Raw genomic sequence first — 26,437 nt, forward strand, 5'->3', positions numbered from 1 at the left:
TTGGGGCCTCTTCTGTTTACCCTGTTTATTAATGATCTTCCACTGTGGGTTAACTCCAATTTAGATATGTATGCAGATGATTCCACAATTCACATTGGTGCAAAGACAATTGGCAAAATCAATATGGCACTAATTTAAAACATGTGCCATGTTCATAATTGTTGTGTAAACAATAAAATGGTCATTAATCAGGAGAAAATGAAATGTATGTTAATATCCACTTATCAAAAAGCAGTGCGATTCAATACATCAGATCTGGAGATTTACTTTGGTGATACTAAGCTATCAAATATTGTTACAGAGAAATTGCTTGATAAAAAATGATTGATAAAAACCCTATTTTGAAATCTCACATTGATAGTGTGGCTAGATCATTAAGTAAAGGTATCTATTTGCTAAAAAAGATAAAGGAATTTTTACCTTTGAATTGCCGCCTAATTTACTATAAATCATTCATGCAACCACACATTGATTATTGGATTACTGTTTGGAGAATGTCAAGTCATGTGATCTGGATTCGTAAGCTGCAGAATAGTGCATTAAGAATAATTTACAACAAATCAAAATTGGCATCATCTACCCCACTCTTTGAAGCCACTGGCCTCCTTCCAATTTGACAAAGGGCACTCCTTTCCCTCATAAACACCATTAACAAAAGGCTTGACTAAACAGATATGTTTTCAGCCTAGATTTAAACACTGAGACTGTGTCTGATTCCCGAACACTACTTGGAAGGCTGTTCCATAACTGTGGGGCTTTGTAAGAAAAGGCTCCGCCCCCTGACGTAGCCTTCACTATACGAGGTACCAGCAGATAGCCTGCACCTTTTGATCTAAGTAGGCGTGGCAGGTCATAGAGGAGCAGAAGTTCACTCAGGTACTTTGGTGCGAGACCATTCAGTGCTTTAAAGGTCAATAGTAGTATTTTATAATCAATATGAAATCTGATTGGGAGCCAGTGCAGTGTGGATAAGACAGGGGTGATGGGGTCATATTTTCTAGTTCTAGTAAGAGGACTCTAGCTGCTGCATTTTGGACTAACTGGAGCTTGTTTATGCACTTATTGTTTCTTCTGGCTTATTCATTATAAATAAATTAACATTTCAAATGTATATCCAGATTTCTGTCAAGCTGCTTTATGAAAATGTCCATTGTTAAAATCACTATACAAATAAAATTGAATTAAATTGAACTATTGAGCGAAGCTGGGAAAATTCACTCCAGATGGGATGCCAGTACATAGCAGGGCACCAAGAGCAAGAACATGAACACAAACATTCATGTCCATGTGGCAGTTTACTGTCACAGGTTTACATATTGCATGTTTTTTTTTTCTGAGAAAACTAAAAAAAAACCAGAGGAAACTTACATGGATCAAAACTCATCTCTTTCATCGAACAAAATCAGAAATAATCCACCTTCTTTACACACTATCAGTAGTTAACACTTCTGTAACCTCCCTGTGTGTGTGTGTGTGTGTGTGTGTGTGTGTGTAAGGATACACAACAGAATAGTAGGAAACACTGCTCTCTGACTTTTTTCCTCCTCACAGTGCTTTTCCTTCTTCATTTGTCCACTGAGCTGTGAACATGGACACACACTTACTCACACTCTGCTTATTAATGCTGCTGAACTTCTCCACATACAGTGAGTATTAAACACTGCGTTATTCTTCATCATATACATTTACTCTCTTATTATGTGTGTATCTGAAATTAAACCCTTTTAGAACTCATGCTAATCCACTCAGGAGGGGTGTGTGTGTGTGTGTGTGTGTGTGTGGGTGGTTCAGGTGTGAAGTTCATTATAAGCAATTTCAAATCTCTGATTTGCAGAACAGCAATTTTATGTATTCAAACAGCTTTACAGAGTTTTTCATAAAGAATTTATTCAGATTCTAAATTAAGTGATAAACATAAAAAAACAAAAAGCAGGCAAAGAATGAAGATAGTATCTAAGCTGAAACAAACAAACAAACAAACAAACAAATGAAAATACAAGCTAACAAACAAACAAAAAAACAGACATTTTTTGCAATATTGCAATAAAAGTAAAAATATGACTTTAATACAGGTGAATTTTAAAGAATGTATCTAAGTGCTGTACAGGATATGTGTCGTGTTAAAGCTGGACATCACATCTGTCCAAAAACACAAATATTCATGCACTTTTCTCTCTCAGAGAGTAAAATAAAATGCTTTTCTTTAACTGTTACAGATTGTACATTAGATATGTGTTATATTTCATCAGTAATGATGCCATTATTGTCTGAGTTTCACATTTCTTGTTTGGTCATTACCTCCGAGAGTCTGATAGAGTTCAGTAAAAATCTCAGACAGTACAGTATTGTATTGTGGAAGTTTTCTTTATATTTTCTCAAAACATGTAAATAATTGATATAATAAACAACAAACATTACAAACCTCTCATTCACATTTACACACTGATACAAACATATAAACATGTGATATAAACTCTCCACAATGACATTTTTTCACTGAGCATCATTTTCTGAAACTAACATCATTCTCAATGATTTATTATAATTGTGTTTAATAGTATTTATGATTTCTTGTGTATTTTTATGTTCATTACCTGATATGTAGAGTTCAGTAATCAGTTCTCTCTGTTCTTAGGTTTTTCCTAAATTAACAGTTTATTAGTCCTGATTATTGGTATATCTTTGTGTCTCAAACTTATGGGAGGAACCTTTCAGGTACAGTTCAGTACATTGTAGTGTTAATGATTCACTACACCAGGTGAATCCTCCATTTATTCACCAGGTGAAATCTAGAAGCTGAAGTGTGCAGAAGTCATGAGGTTGAGGGGTCACACCTCAGGGATGAGAGACCTGAAAGCTTTGGTTTAATGTTTTCATTATTCTGAATAATTTCACAGTTCAGTGTGTATTCTATGTGTAAATATGTGTTACACACATGTAAGTGCATGTTATGTATATGTATTAGAAGAAAGATGAATAGTTGTTCATATTGTCTGAGTGGAAATGTTGAATTATGGTGTGTAATGCTGATTTTACAGGATATACAATCAATATTAATAATTTTTATGAAGGGTGCCAATAATTCTGGCAGATGCTGCTCTTAGTGTTAATTTATTGATTTACACCCATTACACATTCTGATCAGGTTACTGACTGGAGTAAAATGTGCCAATGTAGTTAGGGGTGTTAATGGGGTCAGGTGTGTTAATGTACTCAGGTGCATTAATGGGGTCAGGTGCGTTAATGTGGTCAGGTGCATTAATGGAATTAGGTGTGTTAATATGATCAGAAGCGTTAATGTGTTCAGCTGCGTTAATAGGGTCAGGTGCGTTAATGTGCTCAGGTGCTTTAATAGGGTCAGGTGCGTTAATGTGCTCAGGTGCTTTAATGGGGTCAGGTGAGTTAATCTGGTCAGGTGCATTAATGGGGTCATGTGCATTAATGTGCTCAGGTGCATTAATGGGGTCAGGAGCGTTAATGGAGTCAGGAGCATTAATGGGGTCAGGTGTGTTAATGTGATCCTCCTCCTCCTCCTAAACCTCATGCCAGCATGGCGTTGAGCCCACCAGTGCCACCTATCTCCACCATCTATCACGGTCTTGTCTGAGTGCTGGGATGTCATCCAGTCTCAAATTAATCTGCTGGAGGTCTTGCCAAATGACATCATTCCAACAGGCACATAATCAGCTGCAAGAGCATCTCCATCCCACTGCTTGCAGATCAAACACATAAATGGCTCTTGTGGGGTGGTCATCTGTGCAGTGCAGGATGTGTCCAAGCCAACAAACACAGCGCTGTGTGATGGTGCAGAGGATATTTGGTTGGTTAGTCCTCTGGCGGAGCTCCTTGTTGGAGACATGGTAGTACCACCGCACCCCCTCAATGGTCCTGAGGGCATGGGTCTTGAAGCTGAGAACATGGGTGGCCAAGGTCTTGCTGAGAGGCCAGGTCTCGGTGCTGTGGAGCAGCACAGACAAAACCGCAGTGTTCTAGACCCATAGCTTGGTGCACCGGAAGATGTCACGTAATTTCCAGAATAGTCTCCAAAGGCTTTTCATGATGCCTGCCGCCAGTCCAGGTTACCTATTGATCTCAGTGAGGAGGTCGCCATTGTTGGCAACTTCCGATCCCAGGTAAAAAAATGACATGATGAATTCAACATGATCGGTGCCAATGAAGATGGGTGGTGGGTCAGGACCATCACCTATATGCATCAACTTGGTCTTGGACCAATTGACACATAGTCCAAGCCTGGATGCCTCCTCATCAAAAGCATGAACTGCTTCCTTCAATTCTGTCAACAAGCAGCAGAACAACATCATATCATCAGCATAATCCAAGTCCATCAAGCAGTAGTCTCCCAGGTAGCTTGACACCTGGGAAGCAGTCGCAGACTGCAGTCATCAGGTGATCTATGATGCAGCTGAACAGGTCAGAAGCAGCCACACAAGCCTGGCGAACTCCAGCAGCAATTGGGAACCAGTTGGAATCCTTACTGTTGAGCTGAACACAGCTCTCAGTGGCATCATAGAGCATCATGAAGAGTGTGATTAGCTTCAGTGGGAGGACTAAGGTGTGGAGGTTATTCCACATGGTAGGTCGGTCGCTGGTGTCAAAGGCAACCCTGAGGTCAATAAAGGCACTAAAAAGATGGTGATCCTTTCAGAATTCGCAGAACTTCTCAATGAGGAGCTGTAAAGCAGAGATGTGGTCAGTAGTTGATCGGCCGGGCATGAATCCCACCTATTGAGGGCAGTGTCTGGATCTGATGGCAGAGAGAGCACGGTCAAGGAGGATTTGGGTGAAGAGTTTGGCCGGTATGGAAAGTAAAATGATTCCTCTGTGGTTGTCGCATACGAGATGGTCACTTTCCTCTTCCAAAATGGGAAGATAACACCATGCCTCCAGTTGTCTGGCAGCTCCTCTGTCACCCACACATGGTTGATGATAGTGACCAGCTGGTCAATCATGCAGTATCCACCCTTGAGGAATTCAGCAGTGATGCTGCAGATGCCTGGGGCCTTGTTGTTCTTGAGCTTGTGGAGGGCCTTCACTACCTTGTGTCTGTGGACCAGGTCGGTGTGGCAGTCATGGTTGTAACTGGTAGTGGAGGTGGCAGCAGTGTGAAGGTCTGGATTGGGTGATGGGGGAGGTCACTGGAAGTGCTTCCGAAAGTGCTCAACTCACCAGGCAAGACACATGTGTTTAGTAGTGATGATGTCGCCATCTTTGGACTTCACGAAAGTGACCTTCTTGCGAGGGCCACTACAGGCATCACAAAGGAGGCAGTAGACCAGTCTCTGATTGTTGTGGTGGGCGGCATGTTCCAGCCTTGCGGCCTCGATGTCCCAGTATCTCTAGCGGTTGAACTTTATGGCAATGTTAAAGGCTGTGTTCAGTTGATGATTCTTGGGCATATCCCTGTGAAGATGGGCAGCACGATGTTCTTTGATGATGGTGTGATCAGGAGTGTTGATGTGGTCGTGTGTTAATGTGATCAAGAGTATTAATGTGGCCATTGCATGTATATTTTATGTGTTTTGTATTTTATATTTGTGTGTGTCCTAGGCGGGTTCCTGATCAGACACACGCGTGAACGTCTGTGTATAACGGTTGAGAGCAGAGGGGTTGTAGTTCTGAGGATCTGTGACATGAAGAACCCATCTCAGGACTGGACCTGGACTGTGGACAGAAAGCTGAAACACACCCACACGGCCATGTGTTTATGGGTGAACCACAGTATGGGCGTGCCCTCTCACACCCGCCTGGTGAAGACACGCCCCTGTAACATCGCCCCAGCATGGAAGTGTTATGATGAGTACGGGACCTTTGGGCTGGAGATGTTGCCTCTATACCTGCAGAAACAGGGCGAACGGGCTGTGGTCCGGTCTGAACCCAAACACTCCAACTGGACCCAGTACACAGAGCACAAAGTGGAGCTGACACACCTGTGCTCCCACACAGGTACAGTGTATTCAGGTACAGAGAAAGAGAGAGAGAGAGAGACAGACAGACAGACAGACAGACAGACAGACAGGAGGAAGAGAGAGAGAGAGAAAGAGTCTGTTCAACACCAAGCAGCAGTGTGTGAGGTTATTAATTATTCTCTAAATCTATCACTCAGCAGGGAAACAAACAAGCAAAAATGCAGAAGTTTAATTTTCTGAAACATTCATTATGGATACAATGCCTTTGTTATAAATAACAACAGAAAAACAATAATTTAAATAAAAGATTTACACAAATACACAATATTTTGGTTATAAGTAAAAATAATTACAATGAAAAACCAATACTACTACTACTACTACTACTACTACTACTACTACTAATAATAATAATAATAATAATAATAATAATAGTAAATAAGATTGGATCAACATTTAACAAATAGTTTCAGACAGTTGGGAAAAGTTTACAAGAATAATAATTTATATTTAGGAAAAATAAAAATTATATAATTAAAACATCAAATAAATGTTGATATAAATCATATAATTTGTAAAGGTAAAAGTTAAATATATTTACAAAAATCCAAAAATGAACAAATTGTGTGTGTGTGTGTGTGTAGGATGTACTCCTGATATCAGCTTCCTCACACATTGTGTTCAAGGCTGTCGGCAGTCACAGGAATGTCGTACACTCTGATTCTTCCTGTGAGCGTTTAAACACGTACCAACACACTGCTGTTTAAGGAAATGCTCCAGACCATCACACACCGGAAACCTCTGTCCTGCCACAGTGTGTTCGTTAATGTTAAAGAAATTCTCCAAATTAAATGACTGATTTTAGTGATAAAATCACTAAGCATGTGTTAATGCGACTCATGGTGTGAAATAAAACAGAGTAAAATGAACATATTCAGTTTATTAATCATTATCTCTGTACAAAAACTGATAAACTCATAAATTGAGAAGTGTGTGTATTTGTGTGTGTGTGTGTGTGTGTGTGTGTGTGTGTTTTAGAAATTTACTTCAGGAATCCCATGAGACCGGAGATTGTTTTTGCTTTCATGTGGCAGAGTTCAGATATGAAAAACACAGCATAAAAACATTTTAAAAATCCATCAAAAGATAATAATAATAATAATAATAAACAGGTAGAGAGACGGGCGGCACGGCGGTGTAGTGGTTAGCGCTGTCGCCTCACAGCAAGAAGGTCCTGGGTTCGAGCCCCGTGGCCGGCGAGGGCCTTTCTGTGCGGAGTTTGCATGTTCTCCCCGTGTCCGCGTGGGTTTCCTCCGGGTGCTCCGGTTTCCCCCACAGTCCAAAGACATGCAGGTTAGGTTAACTGGTGACTCTAAATTGAGCGTAGGTGTGAATGTGAGTGTGAATGGTTGTCTGTGTCTATGTGTCAGCCCTGTGATGACCTGGCGACTTGTCCAGGGTGAACCCCGCCTTTTGCCCGTAGTCAGCTGGGATAGGATCCAGCTCGCCTGCGACCCTGTAGAACAGGATAAAGCGGCTAGAGATAATGAGATGAGATGAGATGAGGTAGAGAGACATAAAATGGAACTTAACAAAAATTATAAAAAACAAACAAATAAAACTAACAAAAGACATAATAACAGTTGAGCGGCTCACATTTTTAAAAAATTAAATTTAATTACTCTGTTTTTTTGTTCACTAAAAATCTATTAACTGCTGAGTGATTATCTTTTTTATCATTAAATAATTATGTGACTAAACATACTGACACTCCCAGTGATGGGTTTGTTCCTGCAAGGTTATGAATCAAATATTAAAACTTGTTTTTAAAGTATCGATCATCATGTCCATCTCTGTGTCCTTCATCAGGTCCTTCAACAGCTGCTAAAACCACAGGAGTGATAACAACAGTGAGGATCCCTGTTACATCTCACAACACAGTTAGAACCAGAACAAAAAGGACTGGCACTACTGGTACCTTTAATAAAGACAAACTGACTCACACAGTTGAGTCAAAACTTCTCCATATGGAGAAACAGGAAGCCATCTCTGTCACACAGCTCCCGTCTAAACTGAGAAATGTGATGAGTAATGTCATGGCCATTTCAAAGTTCCTGCAGGACACACGCCAGAGCACCGAGACGACCTTCCGGTTTATACATAATCCCACTGAAGGGCACAATACGGCAACATCATTTCCTACAGTGGCTCAAACTATACACTACAAATCTCCAACTGCACTGAACTCCTCTAACTCCTCCTCCAACTCGTGCTCCAACTCCTCCAACTCATCCTCCAACTCCTCTAACTCCTCCTCCACTGCTTCTCTCTTCTCAACATCAATAACTAAAACTTCAGAACAAAAGTTTTCAGCAGCTGAGACTCAGACTGACATCGAACCTGTACAACACATGACAATACGGTCACATATTACAGGAACCCCACAGTCAGTAACGTCTAGTGCAGTGCTAAACAAAACTAAGACATCAAGCATGATGACTGCAACCACAACTGCCCCCAAAGTGACCATAACTGCTCCTACAGTGACTGAAGCACTGAGCGAAACCACATTTACTGCAGCTCCTACATCAGCTACAACTCAACACACAACTGCAGCTTCTCAAACAACAGCTGCCTCTGTACCCCACATTATTACTACATTTACAACTGCCCCTGTGATTACAGCAGCTCCAACCATAACTGGACTTGTACCTAAATCTATTTGGGTAACTAATTCTAAAAGGGTAACTACACCCAGGCCTGTAACTACAGCTACTGGAGCAACTGTAACATCCTCTATTATTACTGCAACTCCAAATACAACTACCCCTGTAACTGTTTTAGCTCCAACCATAACTGCCCCTATAACTACAGCTAGCAGAGCAACTAGTCCTGTAACCAAAGCCCCCAGGTCCACCACAATTACCCCTATTAATAAAGCAAGAAAGATAACTACATCTATCCCTGCAACCTTAACCACAATTGCCTCAATAACTACAACTACTGAGACAACTACAACTGCCCCAATAACTACAACTACTAAAGCAATCACAACTGTCCCAATAACTACAATGATTGAGGCAACTACAACTGCCCCAATAACTATAACTACTGAGGCAACTACAACTGCCCCAATAACTACAACTACTAAGGCAACTACAACTGCTCCAATATCTACAACTACAGAGGCAACTACAACTGCCCCAATAACTACAACTACTAAGGCAACTACAACTGCTCCAATATCTACAACTACAGAGGCAACTACAACTGCCCCAATAACTACAACTACTAAGGCAACTACAACTGCTCCAATATCTACAACTACAGAGGCAACTACAACTGCCCCAATAACTACAACTACTGAGGCAACTACAAGTGCCCCAATAACTCCAACTACAGAGGCAACTACAACTTCCCCAATAATGACAACTCTTGAGGCAACTACAACTGCCCCAATAACTACAACTGCTCGAGCAACAAAGACTAGAATGGCAACTACAGATGCAACCATGACTTCTGAGAGTCTAACTACAGAACCTCTGACAACAAAAACAACCACTCCAACTACCATGACAGCATCCACCACCCCAACGACCCCTCAGGTGAGTTACAGGATGTCAAATACAGTAAAACAAACAAAACAAAACAAAAAAACCCTCTGAGTCCATACCCAGAAACTCTCTCAGTATCGACTGAAACAGGCAAAGTGTAATTAATACAAAGATAATTCAGAGAAGAATTCAAGGAGTGTGTGTGTGTGTGTGTGTGTGTGTGTGTGTGTGTGTGTGTGTGTGTGTGGCTTGAAAGTTTGTGAACCCTTCAGAATTTTCTATATTTCTGCATAAATATGATCTAAAACATCATCAGATTTTCACACAAGTCCTAAAAGTAGATAAAGAGAAGCTAGTTAAACAAATAATAATAATAATAATAATAATAATAATAATAATAATAATAGGTTCAATTTATATAGTGCCTTTAAAACCCAAGGTTGCGACAATTATAGGCAGAAAAAAAGGTCAACAAATAGAGGTCAGGATGTCATTCCTGTGGTGTAGCAGCCACAGTCCCACCAAAAGGTACACGAAAACAAGTACCACACCGGCTGCACAGCCGCCACAATGCCACCAGCAACATCGCTCGGAACACCACGCCATGGATCCACAAAGTGAGCACAGAAACACTGCCACGCAGAGCACTGGTATGTCCCAAACCACTTGCACAGCCACCGCGACGCCACCAAGCAACATCGCTTGGAACATCATGCTAAGCACTAAAGCACAGAGCGCTGGACAACCATGATGTTAAAATGAGCAACGAGCTCACTGCAGTCCATAGCTGGGAGCACAGGCATCACCCACAGCAAACCAAGGCCTGGAGGAAACCAACGCCCAAAACTGGGTCAGTGAGACAAAAATATTATACTTGGTCATTTATTTATTGAGGAAAATGATCCAATATTACATATCTGTGAGTGGCAAAAGTATGTGAACCTCTAGGATTAGCAGTTAATTTGAAGGTGAAATGTGTTTTCAATCAATGGGATCAGGTGTGAGTGGGCACCCTGTTTTATTTACAGAACAGGGATCTATCAAAGAACAGGGATCCACAAACATTCAAGCACCACTGTGTGTGTGTGTGTGTGTGTGTGTGTATATATATATATATATATATATATATATATATATATATATAAATTACATACTTGCCAAGTCAAGTTTATTTGTATCGCGCTTTTAACAATAAACATTGTCGTAAAGCAGCTTTACAGAATTTGAACAACTTAAAACATGAGCTAATTTTGCCCCTTGCTCCTCCTTTGGGCTGTCTCTTTTCCCTAAAGCTCAGGCCTCAACCAGAGGCCTGGGAGTTTGAGGGTCCTGCACAGTATCTTAGCATTGGAGCCATTCCCAGTTTGAGGGTCGCTGCACCAAGGGCTTCTGTTACCACGGGGACCACTGTTGTCTTCATCTTCCACATCTTTTCTAGCTCTTCGTTCAGCCCTTGATACTTCTCAAGCTTCTGAAGTTCCTTTTTCTTGATGTTATTGTCACTTGGTATTGCCACATCTTTTTTCAGCTTTGTTCTCCTGTTTGTCCACCACTGTCATGTCCGGTTGGTTAGCCATTACCAATTTGTCCATCTGTATCTGGAAGTCCCACAGGATCTTAGCTTGGTCATTCTCAACCACCTTTGGAGGTGTGTCCCACTTTGACCTTGGGACTTCCAGTCCATACTCGACACAGATGTTTCTGTACACTGTACCAGCCACTTGGTTATGGCATTCCATATATGCTCTTCCTGCTAGCATCTTACACCCTGCTGTTATGTGCTGGATTGTCCCAGGAGCATCTTTGCACAGTCCGCACCTTGGGTCCTGCCTCATGTGGTAGACCCCAGCCTCTATCGATCTTGTGCTTAGGGCCTGTTCCTGTGCAGCTATGATTAGTGCCTCTGTGCCATCTTCCAGTCCAGCTTTATCCAGCCACTGGTAGGATTTTTCAATATTAGCCACTTCTTCTATCTGCCAGTGGTACATCCCATGCAGTGGTTTGTCTTTTGGTGATGGTTCTTCATGCACTTCCTTCTAAGATAAGATAAGATAAGATAAGATAAGATAAGATAAGATAAGATAAGATAAGATAAGATAAGATAAGATAGCCTTTATTGTCATTGCACAGTCACCCATACAATGAAATTGACATGCCACAACTGAAGGTGTATTAAAACACATAAAAACAAGAACACATAAAAACAAAAAATATTGGTCATGTCATAAAAATAGAATGAATAAATAAATAAAAATAAATAAATAAATAAAATTGAGGTAGTTAAAAGTTATTGCACTTCATAAAAATAAGCAAAAGAGCATTTTAGCGACCCATGTGTGTATTAAAGGGCTGATGACATGAACATGACTCTATGCAATTTCTTAAATAAACTATACAACATGGCAAACATGTTAGATTTCTGTTATAATTACGTGAAAAGAAGCTGTTGTTACGCAAATATCCAACTTTTAATTGCACAGCGCAAGAAAACTGGGTCCGTGGCTCGCGGCCATGTTGTGACATCAGCGGAAGAACACACTGCGGTTCACTGGCTGTTCTACTCTGGTTCTACTCAATGGAAATGGCGCATGAAAACGCCGGTGAACTCTCTAGTGCTAGCTCTTCCTCTTCTGGGAGTCTAGAATTGTGTTGATCTCTTCCGAATAGAATCTATGATAGCCTACCCTCTTTACCCTTTGCCTCTCGTTGCTAGGCGGCAGTTACATGAAAGCCGCAAGCTTTCACAAGCAAATACATGACTGATATCACGCCCACTTTATGATTACATTTATGATTATCATGTAGAATCTATAGCTCTACGTACCTTTACCTTATGTCGTTTCACAGCACATGTTCTGACAGGAGGACTGTCTTTGGATCCGGCATAGCTACTAGTAGACCCCCTCCGGAATACTGGCAGTGTTGCCAGATTGGGAGGATTCCCTCCCAGTTGGGCGGTTTCAAGTGCATTTTGGTGGGTTTTGAACATATTTTGGGCTGGAAAACTTCAGCAGTATCTGGCACCAGATACTGCTGATGTTTTCCAGCCCAAAATATGTTCAAAACCCACCAAAATGCACTTGAAACCGCTCAACTGGGTGGGAAACCTCCCAATCTGGCAACACTGTGTAGGCACTGCTGATAGTAGTAACACACGTTTGTGCTGAACTGAACACCCAAGAGATTCTTTTAAGCTGGGAAGGGTGTCAAAACAATCCAAATCGAAGTGTTCAGAGCACAGGACGGATGTTGGTGAGGGCTCCCACTTGTCACGAGTGCACCTGACTTGCTTCACCCACTTCGCATGCAGCTCGGGATCTCTGGGAAACTTGAATAAACTTACCCCATCCTTGTAGGTTTTGGAGCAAAAGCCGGCAACACAACGCGAAGGCATAATAACTAATATATATATATATATATATAATGTATAATAATAATACTAATAATGATAAACTGAACACCTGTCGCATCAACAACAAACTGGTAAGTTAGGAGGAAGGTTCTTTCGGTGACGTCATATAGCCCCTCCTCCTCTTTCGTCTCCTGGGTGCTGCAGCCCCGTCAAATTTGCCCAAATAGCCGCGTTTTTTATCATAACTTGTAAAATAGGCGCCTTCGTGAATTAATATATGGATCATCGGGGAATTACTTTTTATGTTATAAAACATCGCCAAAGATGTCAAAAATGTGTCATCAGCACTTTAAGTGTTCTGATAGGCCATAGAAAGAGCTGTTTTTCAGTCTGTTTGTTCTGCTCTTTATGCTCCTGTACCTCCTTCCAGAGGGCAGCAGGCTGAGCAGGTGGTGTCCGGGATGGAGGTGGTCGCGAATGATCTTCCTAGTTCTGGCGAGGCATTAAGAGCTAGCGATGTCATCCAGGAAGGTCAGAGGACTGCCAATTGTCTTTTCAGCTGACCTTATCACCCTCTGTAGCTTTTTCTTGTCAGTCACTGTGCAGCCAGCATACCACACAGTGATAGAGAAAGCCAGCACACTCTCAATGGTGGAGCAGTAAAAGGTCACCAACAGCCTCTCCTCTTCTCAGGTTTGTACTGCTTGAGGTAGTCACTAAGCACTTCATTATTCGGGGCCATCTCCCTAATGTACCCATGGATCTTTGTTGTTTCATCCTGGATAGTGGCTCTGATGCTCACTGGTCCTCGGCCTCTTTCATTCCTCTTAGCATACAGCCTCAGGATGTTGGAATTGGGGTGAAACCCTCCGTACATTGTCAGAAGTTTTATTGCCCTGATGATGGTGACCTCTATCTCCTCCTTTAGCCAGCTTATTATGCCAGCAGGGCATCTGATGACCGGCAGAGTGTAGGTGTTGATAGCCTGGACCTTGTTCTTCCCATTCAGCTGATTTCTCAGGACTTACCTTACCCTCTGTAGGTATTTGGCTGTCACTGCTTTCCTAGTGGCCTCTTCATGGTTGCCATTTGCCTGTGGGATTCCAAGGTACTTGTAGCTGTCTTCCACATCTCCTATTATGCTGTCTGGTAGCACCACCCCCTCAGTTCTGACTGCTTTCCCTCTCCTTGTTACTATCCAGGCATACTTATCTAGTCCAAATGACATTCTGATATCGTTGCTGTAGATCCTGGTGGTGTGGATCAGTGAGTCGATGTCTCACTCAAACCTGGCATACAGCTTGATGTCATACATGTAGAGGAGGTGGCTGATGGTTGCTCCATTTCACAATCTGTATCCATAGCTGCTCTTGGTGATGATCTGGCTGAGGGGGTTCAGTCATATGCAAAACAGTAGCAGGGACAGGGCATCTCCTTGGTATATGCCACACTTGATGGTGACCTGTGTTATTGGCTTGCAGTTGGCCTCTAGGGTTGATTCCCACAGTCTTATTGAGTTCTTGATGAAGGTTCTGAGAGTCCTGTTGATGTTGTACAGTTTCAAGCATTCCAGGATCCATGCATGGGGCATCGATTCATAGGTTTTCTCGTAGTCAATCCAGGTGGTGCGCAGATTGGTATGTCTGGTTCTGCGGTCTCAAGCTACTGCACTGTCTACCAGTAGCTGATGTTTTGCTCCTACCAATTCCTTTCTGGACCTTCCTCATGTATGGAGTCATTTGCCTACTTATCCGCTATGATGCCTGACAGGAGCTTCCATGTTGTGCAGAAGTAGGTTATTGGGCAGTAGTTGAATGGGACTGCTCCCTTCTGTGGGTTCTTCAGGATCAGGACTGTCTGACCTTCAGTCAACCATTCTGGGTGAGTCCCATCCATGAGTAGCTAGTTTACCTGTGCTGCCAAGCACTCATGTAGTGAGGTTAGCTTCTTTAGCCAGTAGGCCTGAACCATATCTGGGCCTGGTGGTGTCCAGTTCTTCATTTTTGAGACTCATACTTGGATGTCTGCCACAGTCATGGTTACTGGGTCTTGTTCAGGGAGATTGCTGTATTTGGCTTTCAGGTCTATTAGCCACTGAGCACTGTTGTTATGTGATTTTTCCTTCTCCCATATCCCTTTCCAGTATTGTTCAGTTTCCAGCCTTGGTGGATCTGGAACCATGTTGTTATTACCCTGCCACTGGGTGTACACCTTTGATGGTTGAGTAGAGAACATCTGATTTATTCTTCTGGCTTCAACTTCGCTTGTGTACCTCCTTAGATGGGTAGACTAGTGTGAGTCTTTGTTTGCCAGTCTCAAGGGCCTCAGGTATGGACAGCTTGCTGTATTTCTTAGGTATTTCTCCTTGTCATACCTTTTTGGAGTTCTGATAGCTGGCTATCTTCTCTCCAGGTCACCTTGATCTTAGCCTCCAACCCTCTCTTCCATGGTGGATATTTCACCTTATCGTTAGTGTCCATCTTATAGCCAAGCATTTCCAGGATCACTGTTGCTGTGATGTATATCAGTAATGATTTGTAATGCTGCATTCATATCTTCCAGGAGACTTTCAGGAGGTACCTCACTCAGTCTTGGTAGTCAGGCACAGTGGTTCCACACAGCAAAATCCCAGTGTTGAATTAACACCCAGAGTGTATATGTCCAATTGGTCACAAATTAACTCTGAAAGTGTTAATTCAACACTGGGGATTTTGCTGTGCAGGTGCTCAGCTTTGTTACTATCTTCATTTTCAGGTCATGCTCATGCTCATAAGAGCTGACCTGGCATCCTGACTCCTCCTTGCATTTGTGATGTATCTCATCAATAGCAGCTGCTGTTTGTGGATATTGGAACATTGAGTTACTAGTTGTTTTGGTGTTACTGTAGATGGTGGGTATCAAAGCATGGTATATTGTGAAGATTTTAAAACAATTGCTTAATGAGTGTTTGAATAAGAGGTTTAAATTATATAAATAATTTAAACCATTCACTAGTTTTCATAGTGTTCTTGTGAGCACCAGGCCACTGAAATGACAGCAGGCAACAATATGTCTGAAAAACCACTAAAAGTGCAATACATCACCATCCACTTGTGTCAGATTTGATTTATCTGTTTGATGGTTTGAAGTGTTTGATATACACAAATAATCTTGGCATGTTGATTGTAGTGATAAACTAAAAAAAGACTGAGGATAGGACCCTGAGGAATACCTAATCACGTAGGGGTGGTGGGAGATTTATCTTCATCAATCTTGACAAAGCTTTATTTGGAAATCAATCAGGTAAGAGCAGAACCTATAATAATTATTGAAGACAAGTGAGAGAGAATGCTGTCATGGTTTCACTATCAGAAGCAGCACTCAGACAGAGAATAAAGACAACAGTATCAGCAGAAAGATTATTCCAGAGACTCATAACTGAAAGATTAAAGTTGTGAGTCCAGGTGGCTGAAATGCAGTTCCTCTACAAGGTTGCTGATGTTAATCTCCATCACAGAGTGAGGAACTCAGCAATCTGGAAGAACCTCAGAGTAGAGCTGCTTTTCCTCCTGGTTTGGGCACCTTAGAAGGATGTCCTCTGGTGGTCTCCTGGTGAGGCTGTATCAGGCACATACCACTGGATGGAGCCCCCTGGGGTAGACCCAGGACCTGCTGGAGTGATTACTGTATATCTCATGGTAAGCCTGGGAATGTGTGGGGAGAGCTGGAGTCTAGACTGACTGTCTCAGCCTGCTGCCACTGCAACACACATGCAGAAAAATCATGGAAAAAGAATGAATAAACTAAAAGGCTCTTAAAGATGTTTTCATAAGGAAACTTAACATTTCAAGAACATGTACAAAGAGAACATTAAGGTCTGCAGATTTATTGCCATTTTTTAAAAAGAGTGGCTAGATAGGAACAGTGTCTTGGCAGTGTGTTTACTTGGTAAGAAGACATTGTTGAGATTATTCACTGTGTTTATATGTAAACATTTTGAGGTGACTGTGGATGACACCACACAGAAACCATACCCTCACTGTGATGGCTGTGGATGTTCTTCCTTGGATAGCATTAGGACTGTGATTGCTACAAACACTTTTGCTCTCAAGTCTCCATAAGTGAACAGTTGATAGCTTTAACAAAACAGATGTCAAGTTAAAACTATAACAAATTCAGAAATGACTCTGATGCTCATATTCCTAAGTTATTTATAAGATCTTGGTTATACAATTACACTTTTTGACAGCACAGTATCCAGATATAGAAGTGAGTTATCTATAATCACTCTGTCTATTATCACCCAGATGAGGATGTGTTCCCTTTAGTGTCTGGTTCCTCTCAGGGTTTCTTCCTTGTGTCATCTGAGGGAGTTTTCCTCATCACTGTCACCACAGGCTTGAACATTAGACATAAATTAATGGGTCCATCTCAGAAACTGGTCTCTCATTTGGGACATTATGGTCAAAAAATAAATTTTCTAACTGTACTTTTTTTTTTGCTTTTCCCTAACACTCAATGTTTCTTTTGTCATGTTTAATAAGAATAAAGATAGTATCTTGCTTTATCTGGCCTCCACTGTGGAAATTTTTTTTTATTAAAATTTTTTTTAATTTTTGTAAAATTGATTTACATATAAAATAACTACATCATGAAGAATTAAAGCCCCTCCTTCACAGATGAGTGAAAATATTGAATAAATTTCCTCTTTTTGATTGATTGGGTTAAAAATGCCAAGTTATGATGACTGAATTGATTATTCACTTAAATATGAATAATATGATACAGTTTGGGTATTTGATATGGCGAAATAGGACACAATGGAAAAATCGAGAACACACCGGAAAGATGAGAATAACGGCGGTGGTAAAAGAACAGCGACTGTACCGGCTGAAGGTCGCGCGGGTCTCTGCTGCGGCGCGCGAGCAACGGGACATCACTACCGCACCGGACGGAGCGCGAGGCGGGGGCGGGGCAAAATGACTGGCCGTAGATTCTATCAAAAGTTCAATCTAAATTTACCATGGTTGCAAAATATTGGCCAAAAATACGCAAACACTACGAAATATGAAAGTAAGATGAAAAAGAAACATTCTATTGCCTCATACTGCAAGACTAAAACAAAATAAAACTGTAAATACTCACCTTTTCAGTGATAACGTCCGAACAGATCACCCGCGTAACAGAAAGACCGCAAATGGAAGCACGATCAACTTCTAGCTGTTGGAGTGGAAAATTCCATTCTACACATGCAAATTGTTAATGTGTGTCCTTCCCCGCACACAAATAACACGCTACGGTAAAAAATAGACCACAGCTCATTTTATAGCTCAGAAATTCGTACAAGACCAGCTACCATCGTAACATATTCTGTAAGAAACATATTCTATACCTAACTTTCAGCTTTCATTTTAAAAAACAAAATCGCAGATTTATAACTAAATTTTTATACGGCGTAGTGATTTTAAGTTGCTACTTTTGGTGAGGTAGCAACCTTGACCCTGAGGCTTTCCATTTAGATCAAAACACACGATCGTATTGGTTTTGGGTTTGCGGAAAATGGAGTTACAACAGTGATCAAATATTTTGCATGATGTTTTATTACGGTTATGATTATTCTGTGAGCGCACCAATCCTTAGGTGTATAAAGTTACAACTTAAAATACAATTAGTGATAACTGTAGACTTTTCAGTGGACTACAAGCTTTTTAAGGGAATGCGATGTAGTTGACCATTTATCATGTCCCAGATCAAGCCGCCATTTTTCCACAAATTTGCAGAATTTTTCCCAAATTCTGAATAGAGTATTCACATCAAAGATTTAGTTTTATCTGTATTATTTCTTTCATCATTTTATTTCAAATTAAAACCAACATCACCATTCAAAGCCGTATAGTTTATTGACTGTGAGTATATTTAGTGGGGTCCCCCCACAGTACCCAGTTTCTGAGACAGACCCTAATACAGTTATAATTTATATCTAGAATTTACTGTAGATGTTTCTGTAAAGCTGCTTTGTGACAATGTCCATTGTTAAAAGCGCGATACAAATAAAATTTAATTGAAACATTTTCATTAATCCTCAGACATTATAACTGTGCTCTAAATCATATACATTTCAACATTGCCTTAACAATGAGAAATGTGTGTCCTGTCAGAACATAACACATATCCAGCATTATCTCAGTGTGTCAGGCTGTAGTTTTTGTCTTAAATATCCTCTAAATGTCCATATTGAACTGAAGGGGTATGAAGAACACTTCTTATATCACACTCTATGTCTTTGAAATGTCAGCTGAATACAAGGACTTGAAATGACTTTGTTTTTTTGGACGAGATTAAAGATGATACTCCTTTAGTCCATCATGATGATGGAACCTGGAAACAGACATGGGCCTCCTTCTTCAGTTTCTGATCAGCCTTTAGTATTTCTTTGATTTTTTTAAAGTGAATCTTGTGGTTGCACAAGTAAGTTTACAACATATAGGATTCAAGAAATATTTTATTAGAATGTCAGAGTCATAAGTAATCTGCATAAATATAATAATATTAGTCCTATTGGAATGTTCTGTAGAATCTTTGCATGCATTTTTTCATGAGTGTAATGGAGTGAATCCTAAGCATAAAAGAGCTGGGTGTGTTAAAGGGAAAGTTGAGCAGGAAGTCAGTAGGGTGGAGTGTCTGAGAAGTTTCAGGGAGGCAAAGGTGGAAATCTGGCTTCAAACTTCAGAGACTTTACAGTCAAGTACAGCGAGAGGAATTGAATTGTTCTTCCATTTCTCATTAGACTTATAAATGCTTATTACTTTAAAAAATAGTCTAAATTAAACTGCACAGGATTTCAGATTTATTTGCTGTGATTTATGGAGCACAACAACTGATTGGAAGAGTGATGGAGTGTAAATATTTTTAATAGGAAAAACATGTTAGAAATCACAGGTTCTTTCGCTCTGATAGCAAGATGTTGGCATGGAAACATAACTGGATTTGGGTTGCTTGGACTCTCACTCTTACAGCGAGATGTGCACAGGTTTGTCAAGCAGCAGGTGAAGTCTTGCATTTCAAACTGTTCATTTTACTTATTTTCCTGACTGTTTCATTTTCTTTCAGTTGGAGACCACTGAGGAAGCTGTCAGGTGTGTGGTGAACCAAACTGAAGCCATCATTAGCACAAACTCCTCTGTGATTAACTTCAATTCAGCAGGACAGTTGTGTGTTTTCACTCTGATCAACCGTGAAACAGGAGCTCAGTTATCCAACTGCTCTCAGATCCAAACCCACAGCAACAGATTTACCTGTGAGACATCAGATCTCAAACCTGGCACTGTTTATTATTTTGGAATAATTTCCCAAACCGATGGAGAACATTTCAACATTTCACTTCAGACCGGTAAGTCTGATTGTGTTTAAATTCCACCATAAAAACATTTTACAAAAATATTCTCTTTTTCTATGTCTTTAATAGATGGTATGTCAGTTGATATTTAAACAATGAGTGGATGTGTTCTACTAAGACTACAGATGTTCTGGATGTTATATTTCATGACAACATTGCTTTAATAATTAATATTTTTGACAGTTTGTTGAATGAAATTAATAGCAATTCTCTTTTTCTCCAGTCACTGATGTTGTAATTGTTATCTTTACTTTCACTCAGTTACATTTAAAATATGACCTTGCTAACCTGTTAAGAAGAATGCAAAGTGTGTGATAAAGCAGAACTCTCCAACAATGAAGGGCAGCTAATCTTAAGTGTTTGTTTCCAGAAAGTTCACTTGCCTCAAAGCCATTTCCCTTTCTCATTGTTACCTTGTTCTAGCGGATGCAGAAGGCCACAGCATTTTGTTTTGCACTGAGGAATAGATAAAAAGAACACACATGAACTTTGCATTCGAAGGAGGAAAGTTTTTGTTGCTCCTCGGCACACTTGAATTTTCCACAAGCTCGGTGTGATGGGAATTCAGTGTGTTTCCTGATGTTCCCTTTCACCAAGTACTTAATTGCTCTACATGATCACCATTAGGACTGATCTGATTTCTGCTCTGTTTCCTGTAAAACAAATATCTATTAACAGTTCACACTGAAATTATTTTTTTTGCATGTGTACAGGAGACTGACATAAAACTCTATAGACATTAATACAAATCAAAATTCCACATTCTATAGTACTGTGAATTACACCAGATGAGACTCCAGCTGTTTCTATCTGTCTTTTCAATAGTTTTACTGACCAAATTAATTGTATTTTGTAAATATAAAGAAAGTTAGAATTTAATTCCTACAGCACATTCAAAAAAAGTTGGGACAGAGACATTATTACCATTGTGTTACATCACCTTTCCTTTATTAACAGCTTTTAATCATATGGGATCTGAGAATACTAATTGTTGCTGTTTTGCAATGGGAATCTTTGTCCATTCTTGCCTGACACAAGGCTTCAGCTGCACAACAGTTCGTTGTCACCGTTGTTTGATTCTCCTCTTCATGATGCTCCATACATTCTCAATAGGAGACAGACCTAGACTGGCAGCAGGCCAGTCAAGCACACACACTCTGTGTATACAAAGCCATGCTGTTGTAGCCCGTGCAGAATGAGGCCTGGCATTGTCCTGCTCAAATAAGCATGGACTTCCCAGGAAGAGATGTCACCTTGATGAATATCCATCCATCCATCCATTATCTGTAGCCACTTATCCTGTTCTACAGGGTTGCAGGCAAGCTGGAGCCTATCCCAGCTGACTATGGGTGAGAGGTGGGGTACACCCTGGACAAGTCACCAGGTCATCACAGGACTGACACAGAGACAAACAACCATTCACACTCACATTCACACCTATGGTCAATTTAGAGCCACCAATTAACCTAACCTGCATGCCTTTGGACTGTGGGGGAAACCGGAGCACCCGGAGGAAACCCACATGGACACGGGGAGAACATGCAAACTCCACACAGAAAGGCCCTTGCTGGCCGCTGGGCTCGAACCCAGGACCTGCTTGCTGTGAGGTGACAGTGCTAACCACTACACCACCATGCCGCCCCCTTGATGAATATGTTTCTCTAAAACCTTTGACTCAGAAAGCAGTAACTTTGCTTTTTCCATTGGTCCAGTAGCAAAGGTTCCCGCTGGATGGTGTGTGAAACCTTTTTAAGATAAGCAGTGAAGGTACTCGTGGATGGGGCTATGCTTACTGTGTCAAACAATATCATGCAGTTTCTGACACCATATACACAGGCAAACTCAAAGATGTGATTTTTTTTTTTTAAAGATGATGCAGGACTGGTGTGATCTGTAAACTGGCTAGTGCATTCAGAAATAACTGGTGCAGTGTGTTCAGTAAAGTTACCATTAACTTGTCACTTCTTTGTATTTTGTGCACAGATATATCTTTTGGTTGTGTTCAGTAGTAACTGGTGCAGTGTGATCAGTACTCTAGTCCAGCCAATTTATTCGTATAGCACTTTTAATAACAGACATTGTCGCAAAGCAGCTTTGGAGAACAATAAAGATTATAAACAAAGGAACTAACAAATTTATCCTTCATAAATTTATCTATCCCTGATGATCAAGCCTGAGGCAATGGTGGTGAGGAAAAACTCCCTGAGATGATGTGAGGAAGGAACCTTGAGAGGAACCAGACTCAAAATGGAACCCATCCTCATCTGGGTGATAACAGATAGCGTGATTATAAATAACTCACTTCTATAACTGTGTCCTATAGTGTCACAAAGTACAACTGTGTAACCAGGAAATTCATTATAGTTTAACAGGAAGTCTGTTTTGTTGAAGTTATCAACTGTTCATTGATGGAGACTTGAGTGTAAAACTGTTAATGACAACTGCAGTCCAAAAGTTATCATGGTGATTGCCGTCCTAAACCAGTGAAGCAAAACTGTAAGTGTCCAGAGGGTCTTCTAAGTGTGTCTGTAGACTGTCCATACGGGGCCGTCCTCCACAGGAGCAAAGTGATGAGAACCTCAGCTAGAAGTAAGGCATCAGGATGGATTAGGCAGGTCTGACAAGCAGGAAAGGTCAACACCACTGCAGGATTGATGTGTAACTCAACAGAGAGAGAGAGAGAGAGAGAGAGAGAGAGAGAGAGAGGTTGTTCGGTATGCCTGCTGTCACCTAATGGTTAAGAACAGTGTACATTGTGCACTGAGTGCAAGCAGGGACTCCAGCAAGACTAACTATGACAGCATAACTAAAAGGGAGACAAAAAGCAGCAGCCACCACATCATCAACAAACTTGAGTGAGCGAGTGAATGGGGGTGGGTGGGAGGACAGCATCCATATATCCCAGTTTACCAAAACACTCTATGCCTGAGGATCCTCCAGGTCTACTCCTTTACCTCATAAAAACTATTAACAAAAGGCTTGACTAAACAGATATGTTTCCAGCCAAGACTTAAATACTGAGAGTGTGTCTGAGTCCCTAACGCTACTTGGAAGGCTGTTCCATAACTGTAGGGCTTTGTACCGTAAGAGAAGGCTCTGCCCCCTGCTGTAGAAATCACTGTTTGAGGTAACATTACATTACATGGCATTTAGCAGACCCTCTTATCCAGAGCAATGCACAACAAGTGCAAAAGTCAGGTACAAGAAGTGCTGAACTTCTATTCAAAAAAGTTCTAGTGAAAACTGAACAAGCAACAGAATAACACAGTGTCATATTCTATTGAAGTATGAACACTCAGCAAACAGTCAAAGAAAACAATACAACCATACAAATGAATTGACAAAGTACAACTAAATAGAGAAAAATCAAAATCAAATGGTTAACTCCAGGCTAGACTTTACACAGCCCGGGTTGGTCTAGACCAAAGTGCAGTTACACAGTGGGCAGGGAAGCAGGGGAGAGGTGCAGCCTGAAGAGGTGAGTCTTCACTCTGCCCTTGTAGGTGGTCAGGGAGTTGACCATTCTGACCTCAATGGGAAGGTCATTCCACCAACAGGGAACCTGGACAGACAGTAGTCTTGAGCGGGCTGGGCAGGAGTGGAGAGGAGGAGGGGCCAGGTGACCAGTAGTAGCAGAGTGTAAGGATCTGGTTGGCATGTAAGGGTGGCTCAGACTCTGGAGGTATGCTGGACCTGACCCCTTGACAGCCTGTTAAGTGAGCACCAATGTCTTAAATTTGATATGAGTTGCAATCGGTAGCCAGTGCAGGTCGGGAAACAGAGAGATAACATGGGAAGAATGAGGGAAGTTGTAGACAAGGCGAGCTACAGTGTTCTGGATGAGCTGCAGGGGTCTGTTGGCAAAAGCTGGAAAGCCAGCAAGGAGAGAGTTGCAGTAATCAGGTACTTAAGTGAAGCTGTAGTATTTAAATGACCCCGTAGTTAACAATAAAACTGTATCAGATCAGCAATTAGAATGTTTTACTCCCCTTAGAGAAATCAAATTACTTTCATTAATCTCCACATCAAAATACTCAACTTGTGTACTAGATCCCTTACCTAAACCTCTATTCAAACAGATAATACCTGAAGTAAATGAACCGTTTCTAAAAATAATTTTAAAAAATGTTTTTAGGATTAGCTATGTACCCAAATCCTTTAAATTAGCAGTTATCAAACCCCTGATTAAAAAACCTGACATTGATCCCTGTTAGCTGTTCAATTACCAGCCATTATCAAACCTCCCCTTTATCTCCAAGATCCTAGAAAAGCTGTGGCACAGCAGTTATGCTCATACATATTTACATAGGAATAACATCCATGAAATGCATCAGTCAGGAATATTAAACCTCATCATAGCACAGAGACAGCTCTGGTTAAAGTAGTAAATGACCTACTGTTGGCGTCTGATCAGGGCTGTGTCTCGCTGCTTGTGTTGCTTGACCTTAGTGCACATTTGATACCATTGATCATTCTATTCTTCTGGATAGGCTAGAAAATGTTGTGGGAGTTAAGGGAACGGCCCTCTCCTGGCTCAGCTCTTATTTAACTGATCACTATCAGTATGTTGATGTAAATGGTGATATTTCTAGACATACTGAGGTAAAGTTTGGTGTTCCACAAGGTTCTGTCTTAGGTCCACTGCTTTTTTCTTTATATGTGTCACCTCTGGGTGATATTATTCATAAGCATAGTATTAGTTTCCACTGTTATGCTGATGACACACAGTTGCATGTTTCTGCAACACCAGATGAGAAACACCAGTTAACAGAATTGAGGAATGTATAAAAGGAAATTAGACACTGGATGCTTATTAACTTCCTTTTGTTTAACTTTGACAAGACTGAAGTACTTGTACTAGGAGCATATGCAGCTAGAAGTAAGTTTTCTGATTCCACAGTAACTCTGGATGGCCTTTCTGTTTCTTCACGTGCAGCAGTAAAAGACCTCGGAGTGATTATTGACCCCAGTATTTCATTCAAAACTCACATAGATAACATCACCCAGATAGCTTTCTTTCATCTCAGAAATATTGCTAAGATAAGAAATTTAATGTCACTACATGACGCAGAAAAACTATTTCATGCTTTCGTTCCCTCCAGGTTGGATTATTGTAATGCCTTACTGTCTGGATGTTCCAATAAGGGCATAAACAAGCTCCAGTTAGTTCAAAATGCAGCAGCAAGAGTCTTTACTGGAACTAGAAAATATGACCACATCACCCCTGTCTTATCCACACTGCATTGGCTCCCAATCAAATTTTGTATTGTTTATAAAATACTACTATTGAACTTTAAAGCACTGAATGGTCTCGTGCCACAGTACCTGAGTGAACTTCTGGTCATTTATGACCTGCCATGCCAACTTAGATCAAAAGGTGCAGGCTATCTGCTGGTACCTCGTGTAGTGAAGGCTACATCAGGGGGCAGAGCCTTTTCTTACAAAGCCCCACAGTTATGGAACAGCCTTCCAAGTAGTATTCAGGAATCAGACACAGTCTCAGAATTTAAGTCTAGGCTGAAAACATATCTGTTTAGTCAAGCCTTTTGTTAAAGGACCCATGGCATGGTGGTTTGTTGATGCTTTAAACAGGCCTGTGGAGGCTTCCGGATGTTATATCCACAGCCTTTCTCGAAATCAACCCTCGGCACGTAGATATAGCCTCCTGGGAGAAAGCCCCATTTCAGCGCTTTTCCCAGTGCGTCATTTTGCTAATGAGAAGCAGGAGGCGGGGAAGGGTAGAGGGTGGGGTGGGTCTTATCATTAATATTCATGACATGTAAACGTGTTACCTCTGATTGGCTAACAGCACTGTGACGCTACCTCCAGTGGGTCAGAACAAGCGGATGTGGGTGTCTTACTATGGCGAGAGAGAAGGAACAAACCGCGAAGGGAAAAATACCACGCGCTGATGTCATTAAGGTGCGACGCGAGGAAATAAAATAAATTCAACAAATGTTTGGGTTTTTACTGAACAAACAAACAAATACAATGAACGAGTGACTTAAAAAAAGAATGTGGGTGTCTTTGTAAAAACTTTTGATTGGCTATTATAACAGAGCATGCTGCATGCTTTTTGTTTTTGTAGCGCAGAGTACCTGGCTAACTGCAGGAAGCGGTTAGCTGCACAGCTAATGTAGCCATTGCAAGGCTAACGTGGCACTGATTTTAAAACACGGCAAAACGACTTAACAGTTATACACTTACTTGTTCGGTGTTTGTGGCTGAT

General features: G+C 41.0%; 1 protein-coding gene across 4 annotated transcripts in view; it reads left to right on the forward strand.

Annotated features, from left to right (window-relative positions):
* The first annotated feature begins 1,560 nt into the window (after window positions 1–1,560).
* Window positions 1,561–26,437, forward strand: part of LOC132891078 (receptor-type tyrosine-protein phosphatase beta-like) — a 193,786-nt gene continuing 168,909 nt past the window's right edge. For 2 of the 4 annotated variants that reach the window (XM_060928562.1, XM_060928560.1), the window contains exons 1-4: window positions 1,561–1,646; window positions 5,569–5,979; window positions 7,797–9,532; window positions 19,923–20,202. In XM_060928562.1, coding sequence (XP_060784545.1) covers window positions 1,589–1,646; window positions 5,569–5,979; window positions 7,797–9,532; window positions 19,923–20,202 — 2,485 coding nt within the window. In that variant the 5' untranslated portion in view covers window positions 1,561–1,588. The remainder of the gene's footprint in view (window positions 1,647–5,568; window positions 5,980–7,796; window positions 9,533–19,922; window positions 20,203–26,437) is intronic. The other 2 variants (XM_060928561.1, XM_060928563.1) reach the window with 2 other exon arrangements.

The sequence above is a fragment of the Neoarius graeffei genome, chromosome 8 (genome assembly GCF_027579695.1).
Source record: "Neoarius graeffei isolate fNeoGra1 chromosome 8, fNeoGra1.pri, whole genome shotgun sequence".
NCBI classification, from domain to species: Eukaryota; Metazoa; Chordata; class Actinopteri; order Siluriformes; family Ariidae; genus Neoarius; species Neoarius graeffei.